Genomic DNA, 17,665 nt, shown 5'->3' with positions numbered 1-17,665 from the left:
TCTTTTACCCATGAATGCCGACAACAACCTTAAATCACGAACAGCGCATTCTCAATCAACAAACTACTACTACTACTACTTGGATACAACTTCATCAACAACAGAATGGAGATTGGGATAATTGAATTGAAAATTTTCTTGCATGAATCGAGTGGGTGACACATATTGTCCTTCACACAATAATTGAGCTCGTTCCTTTCCAAATATTATTTTCGCTAAACGATAGGACATTGGAATTAATGGTAAATAGAATAAATTTGTTTTTGCATTGAGATAGGAAACAAATTGTTGAAAGGTGATCATGTCTTGCATGACTGCATTGTATACAATTACTGCTGATTCGTGGTTAGATGTGACGTTGGTGCCGTTGCTTGATGTAGTCCTTCCCTGAAGTGCTTGGTAATAGTTATTGAAATTTGTGTAAAGTGCATGAATATACATATTGCTGAGATCTGAAATGTGAACACAACTTAATGGTTGTAGACCTGTCAAGTATGTCATCAGTGAACGATGCATTGGTGTGACAATCAAATAGTTGAAAGATGTGTTAATCAAATTGTTGCGAAATGAATTCATTGGATTTTGCAAAAACAAATATTGCCAATATTTTGGTTACTTACCTGTTCCAAACACAACGGGTAATGAAAATCCCAAGTAAGGTATAATCATATGACTCAACATGCCTCCATTCTTTCCAATCACAGCTCCTGGTCTCAATATTATTCTCTTTTTGATATTCTCAAAATTGGTTTGTGAAATTGTGTCTTCGACTGCTTTGGTGACCTCTCCCAATGGATTATCTGCTGCTTGTGGGCAATTGTATTCAGTATAAATTTGAGCATGAGGAGATAGATCAGGAATAGAAGGATAGTATCCGACGGCACTTGTTCCAATAAAGACGCTCGCAGAATCACCAAAACTATTCAGATGTTGCATTAAATGTTGTGTCGACTCCACTCGTGATGAGATAATTTCCTGCTTGTATTCGGGTGTCCATTTCTTTTCTCCCACAGATGCTCCACTCAAATTCACAGCAGCTACTTTTTTGTTAGAAGAGTCAAATGTTTCTCGAATGTCACACACTTGATGTTTGAAGAGAAATAATGGATCTTTTTCTGTTGTGACTTGATTCAAATCTTTCCAATCCTTAATTTGAACTTGAATCGATTCTTTTCGTTCCCAGTTATGAAAAGGGCATTGTTGTTCCAAAATTTGTCTCGTTTCATCTGGTCTTCTTGATAAAACTGTAACCTTTTCGATAAGGTCACAACAATTATAGAAAGCATCAACGTTGAGTTAAATAAAATTCAATTTCCAAATAATTCAAGTGGTTCAATGAGATTGAATGTGAATGATTACAAAATTTTCATAACAATCCTCGCATTCCATTCATTCAAATTTGTGAAATTCACCAAAACACTTACTTGTGACAATTTTGATAATTGATCCGAAAAAGGAACCTTAATTTTCTGGGAATTGGGAGAAAGAATATGTTTGAGCAATTGCTTTCCAACAAATCCACTTGCACCACCAAGGATCAGTTGCGAAATGAATGGTTGATGCTCTTTGTGTTCTTCTTGTGATACTCTCACTTGTTGTGGATCAGAGATGTTTGTAGTCGTTGGATGATTCTTGATGTCGTAGTGGTGATGATGATTATTGGTGTTGAATCCATTCATTCCTTCATGTTGTTGCTGTTGGTGATTGACTGATGTTGTATTGTTCATCGGATTGTTGTTGGTATGATAGGAGAGTTTTGGAGTATTAAATGAATTCATAAGAAGAACTATGGAAGAAGAAGAATCAAGATGCTTCTGCTGTTGCTGCTCAACCAACAACCACGTTTTCTTTCCGAAACAATTGTTGCAAGCTGTTAGGACCAATAATAAACGTTGTTGTTGACTTGTTCTCCTCATCATGTCGTTGTTGTTTCTATTGAGAAAGTACGAACGAAATTCGAGTCAGTCCGTTGTATTCAATACAATTGTGTTTGTGTATTATTACAACACAGCGACAACAATTAAGCTCAAACAGAGAGATGAATTTTTTGAAATAAATGCTCATAAATTCGATTGAATGAATTGTTTAATAATAATATTCCGCGCCTCCAATAGCCGACTCGAGTCAAGGATGAACATCTTTGAATCGAATATAATTAAACTGTTTTCATGTTAGGAGAGAGAGAGTAAAATATGTGTTTGTTAGTGAACTCTTGAACCTGTGCGATCCAAACGAAGAACAAACTCATGATGGTGCGATGGGAGAGATTCTTCCGTGTTTCAATGCTGAGCATGAACGTTAAACCTTCTTCTTGTAAAGGAAACTAATTATTTCGACACAATTCCAGAAAATGTGCGCGGTCACAAAGCTTTATTGTGTTATCATCATTCTCTTCTTACATGACCATCATGATCAACATCATGACAAGTGCTGCGAGAAGAGCAGCAACACCACCTCTAAATGTTGAGACTCCAGAAACAACAGTTGGAGAAGGAGGACGATCATCCGAACTACCCAATGAAGGATCCCACACAAAATTCTGAACTTGTTCCGTCAAGGAAGCATAAAATCTCCAGACCGAGGATCCCGAAATGGATCCAGTCATTTCCGTATTGACATTGGCACTTGCGTCAGTGGCTTGAGTGAGAGAAGTGGAGATAAGTTTCGATCTTCCAGAGGCAATTCCAGAGGCACCACTCAATTTACTCACAAAGGTCTGATACGAGAAGAATGGTTTTGGAATTTGGAAACCACTTGGTAAATTCAAAAATCCAGACAAGTAGGAAGAAGTATCAATTTGAAGAACACTCTGATCAGCAGAGTCATCATCGGGACGTTCTTCACCTCGAGCTGGACTGGTTGCACTTCGTGTACCCTTTGTATTGACTTTTCCACGGAATGCCAACAATGTGGAAATACCAATCTTGGCAGCAGGATTCGATGGTGAAATATTTAACACTTGAAGAGAGGTCTTGAAGGAGGAAGGAACAAGAATTTGTTGAATTCCATCTCTCGAAACAAATGCAGTGCTTGAGAGAATGACTTCATTGGTAGTGAGATAACCAATGAGTTTGACTTTGCACAAAGTTCCAACTTGAGCTTCAGTGGAGAGTTGATAGAAAGTGGTGTTGGCATCAATCTTGGTCGAAACAACAGACAATTGAGACCATTGAAGAGAAGTTAATGGATAGGATTTGACAATTTGATCAGCACCACCCACTTGATAACCTGGATTGGAATCATTATCCAAGTATTCAAAGAGGGCATCAAAACCCATGGATGCACCGACATTGAAAGCAAAGTCAACACTTGTCATTTTGCCAAAAATGTTCACAGATAAAGTGACTCCTGCTTGAGCAGTCATTTTGATCATTGGGAGAACATTGACACTGGCTTGTAAACCCATTGAAGTGAACGTTCCGAGTGAAAGTGCTTTGGTGGCATTTAGATCGCATCGAGAAGTGCTGTCAAAAGCCACAGTGGTGGTACTTGGAGTGTAGGTCACAGTTCGTTGACAAGTCAATGAAGTTTTTGGAATCTTGATGGTGAGATCGGCACTGATTTGGCCATTCACAAAGAAAGGTGGTGACATGAAGAAGGTGGTCATCAACAAGAAGGTGGTCACAAAGACCAACGAAATGAGCTTGTTTGACATTTTTTTTGTGTTGGAAATGAGTTGTTTGCTCAAACTTGGCTGTCTTGACGGTTCGCATGAAAAAGATCCTCGACCGGAAGAGGTCAGATCGGTGTGAAATTGAATGATATGCACTCGAAAAACCAATCACAAAATTTCCGTCTTGTAGGAGGACTTGCTATTCCTTGTGTGAATTAGAAGCAAGAATAGGTTTTCAAACCAACAACAATTGGGGAAGATGATTAAAATGCTGCTTATACATTCATACATTGCATCTCATGCAAAATAATGAGAAATTGTGTCTGTTGTCTTTGTCCCTCATGGTCTCACGAAACTCTTGAAGAGAGGCGTGTGTAACTTGAGGTTCTGAAAGTCATAGGTAGAGAATGTGCTCACTGCAAACTCAGATACCATTCGGGTGTTTCAAAAACATATGGAAACATATGGTAGCAAGAAGCTCTCTTTTCCGAGATTTGTGACAAAGAGATGAATTTTCTGTGTGATGTTATTATAATCTATGTGAGAAACATGTTCTCAACTGCTGATGAGCATATTGTCATTACAAGTGCATTAGCTGAATCATCGCAGTAAAACACGAAAAGAATAATCCGAAAGCTTTAGTCAATTAGTGCTAATATTGAAAATTCAAGAGGATAATTTCCCTTGCATCAGCCGGCTACAGTGCTCTTCGTTCCAGCATTCAAATCTTGAAACTACACGAGTGTGATGATGCAAAGTAGAAAAATATCTCGAGTGATGATGATGTCGAGGTGATGTAATTTTCTTGAACATTCAGATGCGCTCCAGTTCAATTATCTCAGTGCCTTTCTCGAAGCTACAGAGCTATCAACCTGGCCATCAATTTCCAAATAGGACTTTGGGTGCGAAATGTATTATCATGATGATGATGAATGTTCATAAATCGGAGTCAAATTTTTTTTCCATCTTCATCAAAAAAAGCGGTTACCCAACTCTCTCGATCGTTTGAGACCGCTCATTGTGTGTTGCCTTCAATTTGCTTGTATTCGCTTGATTCTTGTTTGCTCCTATTCTTCTTCTTCTAATACTTTATTTGTGCTACAAATCTATTATTCGGATTGCAATTAGAGAGGTTGTATTGAATTGTTTGGTTTGTCGTCGGGGATTGTTGGTTTGGGTGATTTAATACTCTCTATTTGCTTTTACATTTTGTCCCTATTCATACGTTACGGGTTGATTATTAATATCGGGTTTGTACAGCCCATTTATCTTCATCCGAATCTTCTGAAGAAAAGAGACAAAGAGGGACTTGCACCCTGAAGGAGATTGAAGAAGGCGACCAACTATAAATAACTTCTTGTCATCATTTGAACAACAGTACAGGTCAAATCTGAAGAAGAGATTTTCAAAAAGAAAGTACAACATTTCTAACCACAACAACATCAAGTTTTATTGCTTCTGCAAAGCTCAACACGTGTCATTCAGAGTTCTTCAACTACTACTACTCATTGTGTTAAAAGGATGAGCTCAACAACAAATATCAACAGCAGCTGCACCCGTGCTAGTAACAATGTTTTCAACAATAACAACAACCATGATGACTTCAATGACCAAAGCATCCATCGTGATGGACTTCCTTCTCCCACTACTAGACCGCAACAACAATTTAATCATATCCAGATGGATCCATTGAACGCTCTAAAACGCAAAAAGTATCTTGAGCATGAAGCGAATGAAAAGACACCATCATCCACTGAGGAAGATGAATGCAATGGCCATGTTGATGATGAATACCGAGATGTTCACAATGATGAACATTGCCAACACGAACCTGTACCCAAAAAGGTGAAATTACATTCCAACTTGAACCATTTCGTGGACTCAGCTCTTGGTGAGATGATGCAAGACGAAACCATCGATGTCTCGTTTAAGCATGACATGATGTATGAAGACTTGTCAAATAATGATCGTACCTTGCTCGAGCAAGGAAGAAGAACGAACATTAGTACCTCCACCACCGCCACCACTGAAACTACAGGTTCCATGGCATTGAAACTACTACCTGTTTCAATTGAACAGCAACCAGCCATTATTCCATCCATCATCTCAGGGCACGACGATATCATGGATCTTAATTGTGCAGTAGTAGCAAGAGGTAGCAGCCATGTCCTCTCGAACAAAGCAAACCCCTCATGGGAAATGTTACCACACGGCATTCTTATCTTTGTCATGTCCTATCTCTCTCAACCAATGCTGATTCATGCCATGTTTGGAGTTTGTAAAAGATGGTATCAAATAGCCAAGCATTCTGTATTGTGGAAACGGATCGATTTCAACAATGGCCACTTTAAAATCAAGAATATGGGTGATGTGATTGGATTTCTTGATGACCTTACCTCTTTCAAAATTCTTGACATGAGAAAAGCCTATGCATTGGGCTCGACCATGCTCATGGAATCTCTTGGAAGACTCGGTCAAAAAGAAGTCATTTACAACATTCAACAATATGAATTTGGCCAATCACTCCAAAAGCAAGAACAACTCGGAATTTACAAGAATGGAGGAGTTTTACTTCCTCCTAGCCAGTCCTTAAAACCTATTCGAATGCTTCATCCATTCGGAGAAATTATTTTACCATCCTCATGCAAACAGCTCTTAACTGTCAATTTCCAAAAACTCCTTGAGGTTTATCCCTCATTGTCAAAGTTAGTACTTCCCATGTGCTCTTCGGTATCTACTGCTTCTCAAGTACAGAATGGAACGATCAATACATTGGCACAGAGTGGCGGTAGAGTCCAATTCAGTCAAGACGATATTGAACAAAGCATTTCAGACTCTGCACTTTTGCAAATTGCTCAGTTTCCACATTTGCAATCTCTCAGAATTTCTACTCATCACAAATTGACAGATCAAGGAATTCATGACTTTTCGCAACGCGCTCTCAATCTTGAGTCCATTGAAATGGACTATTGTTTTGGCTTAACTCAACAATCAGTCAAATCCCTTGTTAGAAACTGCAAGAATATTCGTTCAATTTCTGCCCTTAGCACCTCAAATATTGTTTTTCATGAAAAGGACCTCATTGAATTAGGCCAGTACGGAGAAAACTTGAGAGAGCTAAAGCTCGATGTTGCAAACATTAGTTTCAATGCTCTCTCGACTTTCATACGTGGCTGTCACAGACTTGAATTTCTATACCTTAGAGGTCTTGACTGCGTTACTCAAAAAACCTTCGATATGATCTTTTCAGAGCTTCGTTATTTGCGCGAGCTCTCTATCATTTGTGAGAATCCTACAAGAGTCTCTACCAACAAGGTGTATTCGTGCTCCATCAATAGCTCCTCTCTCGAGAAATTCCACTTTACTGGCTCTGAAATTTTACAACTCACTTTTGAATCATGTTACAACCTTAAACATCTATGTATTGACCAATGTAAGAACTTGAGTGGTCTTCAAATGATCCAATCCCAACAAATCAACGAGCTAAAACTCAAAAGCAGTAACATTGCACATGTGAACCTTTCGCAGTTGATAACCTCATTGCCGAACTTGCGAGATTTGGAGTTGTTTGATTGCCAAACAGGTACTGACAACAAGACACTCTCTATTTCTTCAGATGTTATGAAGAAGATTATTGTCTTAATGTGCAATGATTTGATTAATCTTGAAGTGTTCTGTTCCAAACTTCATTCTATGAGTGTTGATTTATGTGCCAATATTGAAAAGTTGATTCTAAAGTGCCCCAGAATGGAAAACCTTCAAATGTTTGTGCTTCCTCAACCAGAAGCGACCAAGCTCAAACATTTATTCGTTGAGAGCGACTATTTGACTTCACTGAACTTGCAAAAGATCATCTCTCTTGAACAAATTGCAACCAAATGCAAGTCTCTTGATTCTCTTAACATGGCAAACCTCCACCAATTGAAAAGATTAGAGCTTGGCCCTTGTCCTAAACTTGAGAAACTTGCTGTTGGAAGTGTTTTTCTTCCATTTGATGAACGCCTTGTCAGTAATATTATTAACAAGTGTCCAAACATTAGCATGTTGAGCATCTCCAACAATATTAGTCTTAATGATTACGTATTGAGTTTGTTATGTAATAGCTTGTCAAACCTCCAGGCACTTGTTATTTCCAATTGCAATCGCATTGTAAATGCCAATATCTATTCCAACGTGTTGAAAGGAGTTCAAATTAGTGATTGTCACATGATGAAGAGCTTGAACATTAAGAGCGAAAAGTTGAACAAATTATTTGTTAGAAATTGCCCAAACATTGACGATACTACCTTCAACAACATATCTTCCAACAGTCCCAATATTAGATTTGTAGAAGTTGTGAATTGTAACATGATCCAAAAGCCTTTGTTCATGTTACCAAATCTCATCGATCTTAACATGAGAGAATGTGCTCAACTTGAAACTCCATCAGTCATGTCTCAGAATTTGAAAAAACTACTCGTAGTTTCATGCAAAAAGTTCAAAAGTTTCGCCATGATGGGCAACAATGGCGGTAATTGCAGTACTGAAATTTTATTCTCTGATTGTCCAAATCTGAATGAGGCCATGATTTCACGAGAGCTTGCCCAATCTTCAAATTTCATTCAAACCGTTGTTTTTGACAAGTGCAATTCATTGGTTGCTCCAAAGATTACAAGAGGCACCAATAGTAATTTGAAACATATCCGATTTTCTGAATGCAACAATCTTACCAGCCCATTGATTTGTGCCTCTAATAAGTTGTCTACCTTGTCATTCCAAAAATGTGACAAGATGAGACTCGAAAAAATTAGTACTCATTTTACTGGTCAAGATATTGAAAACTTGGAAATTTCTGAATGCAAGGGTGTGGCCAAATTGACTTGTGATGTACCTACAGTTAAGAACTTGAACGTTGTGAATTGTACAAACCTTGCTACTGTCACTCTTTCCTCTGCGATCCAATCTGTTCTCATTTCTCAATGCCCAACACTTGCCTCAGTTCATTTTCCTGCTGAGAGTTGTGTGAGTGAGATGACTGTGAAAGAATGTGACCAATTGTCTAGCATTCAAGTTATCGGCCAAAATCAATCCTTAAAGAAAATCAGATTTTCAAAATGTTCAAGACTTTCTGACATGTGCTTGGCATCCATGTTGAGCAAGTGTAGTGGTCTTGACAAGGTCAGATTGAGCTCATGTGGATTATCACGCCCATTTATTAGTCATGCTCATTTAGAGACACTTCAAATTTCTAGATGTCAATACCTCGAAAGAATGACTTTGAAATGTCATCAACTAACCACCCTTAAACTTTGTGACTGTCATGCTTTGACTTCAGTTAATTTCTCTGAGGCCTCTCCAGAGCTTAAGAATGTAACATTGCACGGTTTGTCTGTCAGTGCATCTGATAAGGAACTATTGATGAAGCATTCTAGCTCTTCAGTTGTCTCAAGAAGAAAATAATTGTTGTTGAGGATTGGGCAGAAGCAGAGTTTGTCTTTTGATTGATGTGGAAGTTATGACTTTGATCTTATGAATCCAGATCCTTTGATTTTCTTCAAATGACTAATAAATAGTGAATGTTTGTGCGCTAATGATGTCTGTTATGTTGATGACAAAATGCTGTGTAGTCTGGAATTTATTCTGAATCTGAGCTTCATTTACAGTTAGAGAGCACTGTCAACTGGTGGTGGTAGTGAGATAAATTCACAATGTATTATTTACAAAGCATTTGTTGTACTAACTCTCTCTAAATTTACATAATGAAGAGCTTTTTAGCATCACTCAAAGTATACGTTTGTCCTCCTCTTGGATCAACAATTAGTCCATTATTCTTTTTTGCCAATTCCTCAAGGCCCTTCAAACTATAAACGTTTTGATTGGGCAACACCATTGGTGGGTTATTATCATCCATAATGTCTCCAGTAATTCTACAAACGAGTTTTGAATGATGGTGATGAGCGAATGGTAAGTCCTTAGCAATTTCCCTAAAAAGTTCATTCGAGAGAGGATCATTAATATTGATGGAAGATTCTTCATAGGAATGTGGTGTCTTGAGAGCAGATAATCCAGCACGAAGAAGCATGAATAGAGTGGGTTCACGGGTGAGTCCATGCAACTACTCGTACAATCGTTCGCAAATGATAATTGCATTATGTCATAATATCAATAGTATCGGTATCATGTTATCAACAGTAAAATTTGGTGTGACATCAATCATTGGATTATTCCAAAAGTTACAATGGCAACATATGAATCTCTCTCCAAAAATTGTATCACAACATACCTGGTAATTGTCAGCTTTAAACTGTTCAATTAATTCATTCCATCTCGAGTCTTCGTAGAGTTCCTTGTAACCGGGAATGGGAGTAGAAGGTCCAAATACAAGAGATGCCATTACTTTCTTGACCATGTTTGTTTGTTCGGGTGTGAGTGAAACAGGTTCCTCTTCTGTGTTTTTTTTAGCGTCATTCTGAGAAGATGTCAAGTATTTTCGTGCATGAACGATGGCTTCAACTTTTTTATCCTTCTTGGAAAGTTCAATAAATTCTTGAATTCGTAAATTGAACTCCAAATTGCTCTATTGAATGCGTGTACAAATGGAAACGTATAATGGAACATTTGTGAGAACATGTAGTAATTCATTTCGTGTAGTTGTAATTCATCAACGTAAAGTAAGAATAATTTCAAAAAATACAGTAATTCATTTTAACCAATTAAACATTATAAGAATTCCAAACAAGCAGTCCATGATTCATCATGTACGTAATATTTGTCACAAATATCGAGTTAATTAAGCAACAAAGTATTATATAATATCACCATAAAGAAGAGTTAATAGAAATGGCATTGCTGCCCATTTAGCAACAAGAGGAACGTACAGAAATTTTTCTCAACCTTGATCTGTTCTCAGAGCACCATTTGAGTGCCTCCGAGCACTCTTTTTTCATCAACGACTCTATTACATGTTTGACACGAGAAAAAACCTCAATATCTACCAAATGTTTGATATGTTCTCTCTCTGAGAGGGCAAGAGCAGTCTCATAGTGTCCAAATCGTAGCAAATAATCCACAACGACTCGATTCACTCGAGTTCTTCTCCACCCCGTCAATAATTGATATTCATGCTCTGTAATGTTAGAGATTGATTTTCGTCGGGAAACTGCTCCTGTAATGACCGGATACTGCTCCAAATGATCCAAACGTTCCCTACAATTATTCAAATAATTTGTTTCCAATACATCGGTTTCTTCAAGCTTTCGTTTCACTCCACGCAATTTTGTTACCACTTTATCAAGAAAAATAGATTGGTCCTGTGCAGAAACATTTTGTTTTGTTGCTTTTTGAATCATCTCACGAACAGCCTTCTCTAAAATCCCAAGATCCTTCTCAACGGATTTTTGAGAAGATCTAAATTCTCGATTGGCCATCTCCAGAGGCACTCTCAACAAGCTAAATTCCATCTCCAATTCCTTCAGAGTGGAATGCTTTAATCCCGAAGATGCTGGTTGTTGTGCTGGTGCCGATGCGCCCGAGGAGTCTCCTCCGCTGATGGGATTGGAAGGCTTTTCTGATAATGTCGTTGGTTGCTGATGACTACTTGAATACATTTTTTTGGAAGATGATCAAACAATTCTAAAGTTAATCTAAACACAAAACATCGAGTTGTCAGCAACAACACTACCATCATGTGCTTGGTTGGCTGGTCTGTTCCGAATTTGAACTCGTGTACAAAATGATTCTACATGCACAATAGAATGAATTTTATAATGTTTTTTTATTAAGAGAAATAAGACAATTATTGAGTTTCTTCAGTCTTCAATCTGGCGGTAGCATTCAAAAGCTTGATATCCAATTCCTTGGCTCTTTCGACGATTTGCTTTCTCTTTTGAGCACCAACTTGGTGGTTGATGACAGCAGCATACTTGTCATTGTGCATCAACAAAACTTCGAGGTCCTTAGCATTGGAAACAACGTATGGGATCAAACGAGTCTTTCTATCGTGATACTTGACAACCTTAGCAGTACCAAAACCGACGGATGGCATGGCACCATGACCTCTGTAGTGTCTTCTTTGAGGGTTATCAATACCGTGTGGATATCTCCATGTGGTGGTTTGAGCCAATCTCTTGAATTTGTGGGCATCAAATCTTCTGAACTTCTTCTCTCTCTTGTGGGTTGGCTTGATGTTCAACTTTGGGGCTACCATTTCTATTGTTGAGAGAATTAGAATGATGATGAAAAGAGAGTGAACGTCAAGAAGATAGAAGAAGAAAAACGGAAGGAATGGTTTAAATCCAAAAGAGTAAAAAAAGTGAAACAAACCTGTGATGATTTGTGGCGTATTTTTTTCAAAACATTTTTTAAAATATATTGGTCAACCAGAAAATATAGTTTACAATGGGAGCCGAATAAGTCCTTGCTTTGTCCAAGAAAATTTGAGTGTGTGTGTACACAAACATCATCGTCATCCATTTATAACTCAATACGCACGTAGAGAAAGACTCTCTACAATTTATTGTTGTGATTGTTATTGTTCGGACAAATCACATGGTTATGCATTCTTCTTTTTCACGTCCTTACTGAAGAGAGCCTTAATGACACCTCTTGTCAATTTGGTAAACCACATGACATTCAGATAACCCAAATTCACACATTGAATAGTGAGGAAAACAAAATGAAACATTCCATAAGTTCCCCTCTCCTCAATCAACTTCATCCATTCGTCCCACTTTCTCACAAAGAACACAACATTGAAAACAGCATAACCAATTCTAACAAGGAACCACACCAGCCACATCATGAGACCATTGAAAATATAAATTGAACAATCCTTCATTCCGGCCTTATCCAAAAACCATCTCATATTAATGAAAAAGGTGGTATGTTCGGTTTGTGTCACCCAAACGCCTAACACTTCTCCAATTTGGCATTCAACAAGACAAATTTGACCTGTTGAAACAAAAACATGGTGAATCACCATCTCAATACCTCCAATTTGGGGATAATAGTACAAGACAAACATCAAATCAATAAGCATGTATCCAGTAGAGAAGTAAAATAAGCATTCAGTTGCCAATGATCGGTGTGTAATATTCCAATCATATAAAAAAACGTGATCATTAAACAAAATTGCAATTCCACCAAATGCCACAACAAAAGAGTGAAGAGATGAGATTACACGAGATTCATATTCATTTTGATCTCTTTTGGAGAGAGTTTTGTAAAATGATGGATTAATCAGTGTCAAGCACAAAATTTTCATGACAAACAAGTACATGATGAGATGGAAAGCAAGACTTCCGACGAGGACTTGTTGAGGTATTGAGAGTCCCAAGGAAGTTAATGTGTCGGTTATGACTGAGGGAATGATTTGTTGATCCATGATGCTGTTGTTGATGATGATGATGATGGTGGAATTTGTCGGAATGATAAAGAGTACAAGGTAAATTGACTATGATTGTTACAACGAACACACTTGATTTTGTTTGTACAACCACAAAAGCAGCAAAGGCAATGATTTGGTACAATCAAAAAGTGATTGATATTAATATGGAGATGGGGTAATTATATAATGTTGCAAAATTTGTTAGTCTTTGTGCACTCGAGTACGATCGTTAATATTGGGTTTAACGTTGATGATGTTGAGCGGCGGAATGGAACTATTCAATTTGGACACAAGAGGACTTGCAATTTCAAAATTTTGAAAGATGAAATAATCAAACACTAAGAAGTAACACCAATACAGATGATGCTGGTGATAATGATGAATGGTTTGTGGTTGTTATAAATCAGCAGCGGAGCTAGCCTTTAAAAGATCACGTTTTGTGTTTAGTTCAGAAATAATGAAAACGCAAGATCGGCCGGAGTGTTGTTACTGTTGTTATTGTTTGGGGAGAGAGAGCGCACTAAACTCGTTGTCGTAGCAAAAAAGCGAATGTTTTTGTTGGTGGAACAAAGGCTCTCGAGAGCACGCACGTGCTGATTTTTTGTTTGTTGGGTAGCAGTAAAAAGCGGATGACGGAGGAGTCGAGGGTCAGAGCTCCGATGTGAACGGGAGTGTGTGAAACGATCAACAGTCAGCTGTCAATGAAAGAAAGCTCCTGATTGGATTATGGAAATGGACGACGGAGACCAGGCTCATAATTGTAAAAACAAGGTCACCTTTGATGGGAAAAGATCTGTTCATATACACTCATGAACAACATCAAAATGAACACAACACGAAACGGATCATGAGATGATCAGAGATTTTATTCTCATTAAGGTTATTTCTCAACACATGGTTTGGCTGATCTATATCAAGACCGACCTCATTAAAGAGGTTTGGAACTTGCTTTAATCTCCTCTGCCTTCTCTCCCATCCATCCCTTATTCTCGCGAGTCGTCTTCAAAACCTCTTCATACAATGGTTCCGTTGCTTTTTTAAGAGTCTCAGGAGATGCTGTGGAAGTCGTGGTTGTTGTTGTCATGTCAGGAATGCTGCCAGTCGAAGTGGTGGTAGTATGCGTATTCTGCATTCCACTTGGAGCTTTACCCATCTCCACATCTTCACGATAAGTCTCTCGCTTCAAAGGATCCATACTCTGGAAAGGAGTGTCTGGATAGGCTGCTTTCTCTTCATTCACCCATTCACTCTCGTCTCGTGCTTGTTCGAATCCTTCCTTAATGCCTTCTTTCACATTAGAGGCGACCTTCTTAACTCCCTCCACAGTGGAACCAGCCACATCTGCAGCCTTCTCTTTCGCCTTCTCAGTCCATTCCTTCATCTTGTCAGTCGTGGACACTTTAAGATCACTCACTTTCTCCTTCACGGTATCTTTCAAATCAGAGACTTTTTCCGAAGCCTTGTCCTTGAGAGTATTCATCTTGTCGGAGGCACTCTCTTTCCAATCACTCATCTTCTCCTTGGCTGTATCTTTGAGAGATTCCAACTGTTCTTTGGTAGTATCTTTCAAATCAGAGGCACTCTCTTTCAAATCGGTCATCTTGTCGGTCGCTTTATCTTTCAATTCGGTGGTCTTTTCCTTCAGACGACGAGCTTTTCCTCCCGTTTTGGCTTTCATCTTTTTAGCCTTTCCCATTGCTTTCTCTTTGAGTTGAGTGGCCTTATCGACGAATTCATCCTTCAATTCACTCACAGCTTCTCTCACTTTCTCAGTCCACGATGATGCCTTTTCCTTGAGTGTGTTCAAGTCTTGTTTCAAATCCTTCCTCTTCTCGTGGAGATAATCTTTCGCGTTCTCGACCACTCCTTTCACGCCTTCTTTCATGTGCTCATTCGCTGCTTGGAAATGAGCTTTTGGTACCTCACCTGTTGTTGCGAGTGGTTCCTGTGTAGGGACAGAGGCATGGGCATGATGTGATATGTGGGGATTGTCTGTGGAATGATGAACCATCATTTGAATGGAAAAGGCTGCAATCACAGCAACCAAGAACACGACAAGTATTTTCTTATCGAGTTGGAGATCCATTTGGGTTGTAAATGTGTGTGTTGTTGGATTCAATAAGTGGGAGAAGAAATTTGTTGTTGTCGTTGTTGATGTTGTTTGGTTTAAAAGAATTGTTGCAACAGAAGTACAATGATAACAACAATGAAAAACTTAATTGTTGGAGGGAAGATGAACAGGTTCTTTTTCTTCTTTAATGTTCGAGATGAAGCTGGACAAGACGTTTCGTTTACTTTTTTATTCGATTGTTTGAGGAAATTTTCAGAAATTGGTAATTAAACAAGTTTGGAAACCAGTGCGAGTTTTGGAGTAGATTCAACGAAATTCTTCGAAATGATTCCTCATGAGAGATGAAAAAACCATCAGAAACCAGCAACGAATGTACTTGGACATCCATTTATTCGAAAGACAGGCTGTTATTCTTGTAACTCTACAGTTGATCTCAGAAATGATTCTATGAGATTAATGGATTCGAATTCTTCCCTCTGATTGGTGACAAATCTTTTTTCTTCGAGGTCTGTACCTCATCATTTAGCTCTGAAATGATCAACAACATTCAAAAAAAATGTCCGCAACGATGGCCCTGTCGTGCTCTATCCTCATCATCATGACCATGCTTGTTGTCCCATGGTTTTATTCTCAACAACTTGTCGTTGCGTTCACTATTCAAATTCCAACCGCGACGGCATCTGTTGCAAAACCAACCAACACGATGATGATGAAATCAACTCAGTCTCAGGCAACGAGCCATAAAGGCTATTTTACAGTGATCGGAGATTTTGGAAGACAAGGTCAAGATCATCAAACGGATGTAGCTTTGCAAATGGTTCAATGGTGTCAGAGTGTGAATACGAGTTGTGATTTTTCGATTGGAGTTGGAGGTAGGTCTTTTTTCATCATAAGGATGACGATGGCACGAATGTGAATCTCTTTCCGAAATTTTAATGATGGGTTTACACGTTTCTTTCATCATGTATGGAAAATTGAATGATGAAATTTAATGTTTGAATTGTTCTATCAAGACAACTTTTATGATTATGGAGTCAGCGGAGTGAATGACATTCAATTTAAGACAAGTTTTGAAGATGTTTATAGACCTAGAGAAGCTTTTGGATCACAATTTTATAATGCTTTGGGAAATCATGATTATTATGGATATGCTCATGCCGAAGTAAGTGTCACACAAGGACATTCAACCAAACAAAAAATCGTGACATTTCGTGCATGAACATTGATGTTGGCTTAATCATGTTATTTTTTTTATCTCATTCATTAACCTTCAACAATAATTGAACTTTAAAATTGTGGACACAATTCATTGGAAAATTAATATTCGTCTTTGACCGATCATTGGAAAATTTCAAAGATTGACTACAGCATTAAGAATGATCGTGGTGTGCCAGGATCCAGCATTTTCTTTTTACCCAATGAATATTATGCTCGAGTGGTGAAAGCAGGAAATGTGAATATTTTGTTAGCAGTTTTTGACACTTCTCCCATGATTGAATCCTATTATTCGAGCGATAAGGTCAATATGACAGCTCTTCTTCTTCAAAAAAACATTGAAAAACAATTGACGATCATGCAACAAACCATTGATTCCCTTACAAGAAGTAACACTATTCATTGGAAGGTGAGTTTCATAATGGTGATCATGACAATCAAGAGTATTAATATCGATCATTAACGTTTAAAGATTGCTGTTGGTCATCATCCAATGAAATCTGCAGGTTTGTAAAATTTAAATTCCATTTCAATGTAATTTCGTCTAATATGAACCATTCATGATTTTAATACATGGATACATATAACCAAAATATGAACGTTTGAAACATTTGGTAAATAAGGCAAAAATGGAGATAATCCTGACATTTCACAAAAATTGAAACCTCTTCTTGTTCAGAATGGTTTCTATGTTTATTTTTCTGGACATGAGTAAGTAATGTGAAGAAAATTTTCAATTCAAAGGCAACCATGTGTTTATTTTATCAAAACAATTTTCAGTCACAAGTAGGTACTATTTTCTTTTTGTGAGGAAAATTCATGTTGAACTATTTCACACACCTATTGTTATTTATCAAATTCAACACCCATTTGAAATTTTCTAGTTTGCAATATTTGAACGGATTTGATTGTGATCAAAATGGTCAATGTATGAATCAAAGTATGTAGACATTGTATTTTTCATTACTCTTCGTCTATTCACACAGAAAATAACACACATTTCCCTTCTCTATTTCTGAACAATGTATTTAACCCTATGGAACAACCATTGAATAGTTGTATCTGGAGCAGGTAGTAAGGTCAAGAAGGATGAAATTGATCCTTCTCATCCCTATCTTCAGCAATACTATGAAGAATCAGGTTTCACAGCTGTTGAAATTTCTCAGAGTAACATGCAACTTTCTTTCATCAACTATAAGGGTCATGTCAAGGGACAATTCTCCATCTCCAACCCTTCTTTGCAATAATTTAATTCAACAAAATTGTGTCAAATATATTTATAAGTGAAGATCAACTCGTATTGACCTCATGTTCATGTCTTTATAATAAATTTGTCAAAAGTCAGTCTGAGGTGTTTGTTGTCCAGCAACCATAAAAAATCTTTTTTGTAAAAAAAATGCCA

The 17,665-nt window shown here is 37.8% G+C and overlaps 8 protein-coding genes across 8 annotated transcripts; 2 read left to right on the top strand and 6 right to left on the bottom strand.

Moving 5' to 3' along the window:
- Positions 1 to 75: 75 nt before the first annotated feature.
- Positions 76 to 1,919, bottom strand: FDP41_001872 (uncharacterized protein; the record flags this gene model as incomplete). The annotated part of the gene is made up of 3 exons (XM_044705004.1): positions 76 to 485; positions 621 to 1,251; positions 1,425 to 1,919. The coding sequence occupies 3 exons, from the start codon at positions 1,917 to 1,919 to the stop codon at positions 76 to 78; spliced, it is 1,536 nt and encodes a 511-aa protein (XP_044563515.1).
- A 476-nt stretch (positions 1,920 to 2,395) lies between these two features.
- Positions 2,396 to 3,655, bottom strand: FDP41_001871 (uncharacterized protein; the record flags this gene model as incomplete). Its single annotated transcript, XM_044705003.1, has 1 exon — positions 2,396 to 3,655. One exon carries the CDS (start codon positions 3,653 to 3,655, stop codon positions 2,396 to 2,398), a length of 1,260 nt encoding a protein of 419 aa, XP_044563514.1.
- A 1,479-nt stretch (positions 3,656 to 5,134) lies between these two features.
- Positions 5,135 to 9,052, top strand: FDP41_001870 (uncharacterized protein; the record flags this gene model as incomplete). The annotated part of the gene is made up of 1 exon (XM_044705002.1): positions 5,135 to 9,052. One exon carries the CDS (start codon positions 5,135 to 5,137, stop codon positions 9,050 to 9,052), a length of 3,918 nt encoding a protein of 1,305 aa, XP_044563513.1.
- A 292-nt stretch (positions 9,053 to 9,344) lies between these two features.
- Positions 9,345 to 11,199, bottom strand: FDP41_001869 (uncharacterized protein; the record flags this gene model as incomplete). Its single annotated transcript, XM_044705000.1, has 3 exons — positions 9,345 to 9,707; positions 9,876 to 10,169; positions 10,471 to 11,199. 3 exons carry the CDS (start codon positions 11,197 to 11,199, stop codon positions 9,345 to 9,347), a joined length of 1,386 nt encoding a protein of 461 aa, XP_044563512.1.
- A 188-nt stretch (positions 11,200 to 11,387) lies between these two features.
- FDP41_001868 (uncharacterized protein) lies at positions 11,388 to 11,798 on the bottom strand (the record flags this gene model as incomplete). The annotated part of the gene is made up of 1 exon (XM_044704999.1): positions 11,388 to 11,798. One exon carries the CDS (start codon positions 11,796 to 11,798, stop codon positions 11,388 to 11,390), a length of 411 nt encoding a protein of 136 aa, XP_044563511.1.
- A 345-nt stretch (positions 11,799 to 12,143) lies between these two features.
- FDP41_001867 (uncharacterized protein) lies at positions 12,144 to 12,974 on the bottom strand (the record flags this gene model as incomplete). The annotated part of the gene is made up of 1 exon (XM_044704998.1): positions 12,144 to 12,974. One exon carries the CDS (start codon positions 12,972 to 12,974, stop codon positions 12,144 to 12,146), a length of 831 nt encoding a protein of 276 aa, XP_044563510.1.
- A 931-nt stretch (positions 12,975 to 13,905) lies between these two features.
- FDP41_001866 (uncharacterized protein) lies at positions 13,906 to 15,063 on the bottom strand (the record flags this gene model as incomplete). The annotated part of the gene is made up of 1 exon (XM_044704997.1): positions 13,906 to 15,063. The coding sequence occupies one exon, from the start codon at positions 15,061 to 15,063 to the stop codon at positions 13,906 to 13,908; it is 1,158 nt and encodes a 385-aa protein (XP_044563509.1).
- Positions 15,064 to 15,604: 541 nt separating this feature from the next.
- FDP41_001865 (uncharacterized protein) lies at positions 15,605 to 17,510 on the top strand (the record flags this gene model as incomplete). Its single annotated transcript, XM_044704996.1, has 8 exons — positions 15,605 to 15,920; positions 16,062 to 16,210; positions 16,406 to 16,672; positions 16,736 to 16,769; positions 16,887 to 16,974; positions 17,044 to 17,049; positions 17,148 to 17,203; positions 17,320 to 17,510. The coding sequence occupies 8 exons, from the start codon at positions 15,605 to 15,607 to the stop codon at positions 17,508 to 17,510; spliced, it is 1,107 nt and encodes a 368-aa protein (XP_044563508.1).
- Between the last annotated feature and the right edge of the window lie 155 nt (positions 17,511 to 17,665).

This window comes from Naegleria fowleri (assembly GCF_008403515.1).
Source record: "Naegleria fowleri strain ATCC 30894 chromosome Unknown tig28, whole genome shotgun sequence".
Classification (NCBI taxonomy): Eukaryota; Heterolobosea; class Eutetramitea; order Acrasida; family Naegleriidae; genus Naegleria; species Naegleria fowleri.
This window is presented reverse-complemented; position numbering and strand designations above follow the sequence as displayed.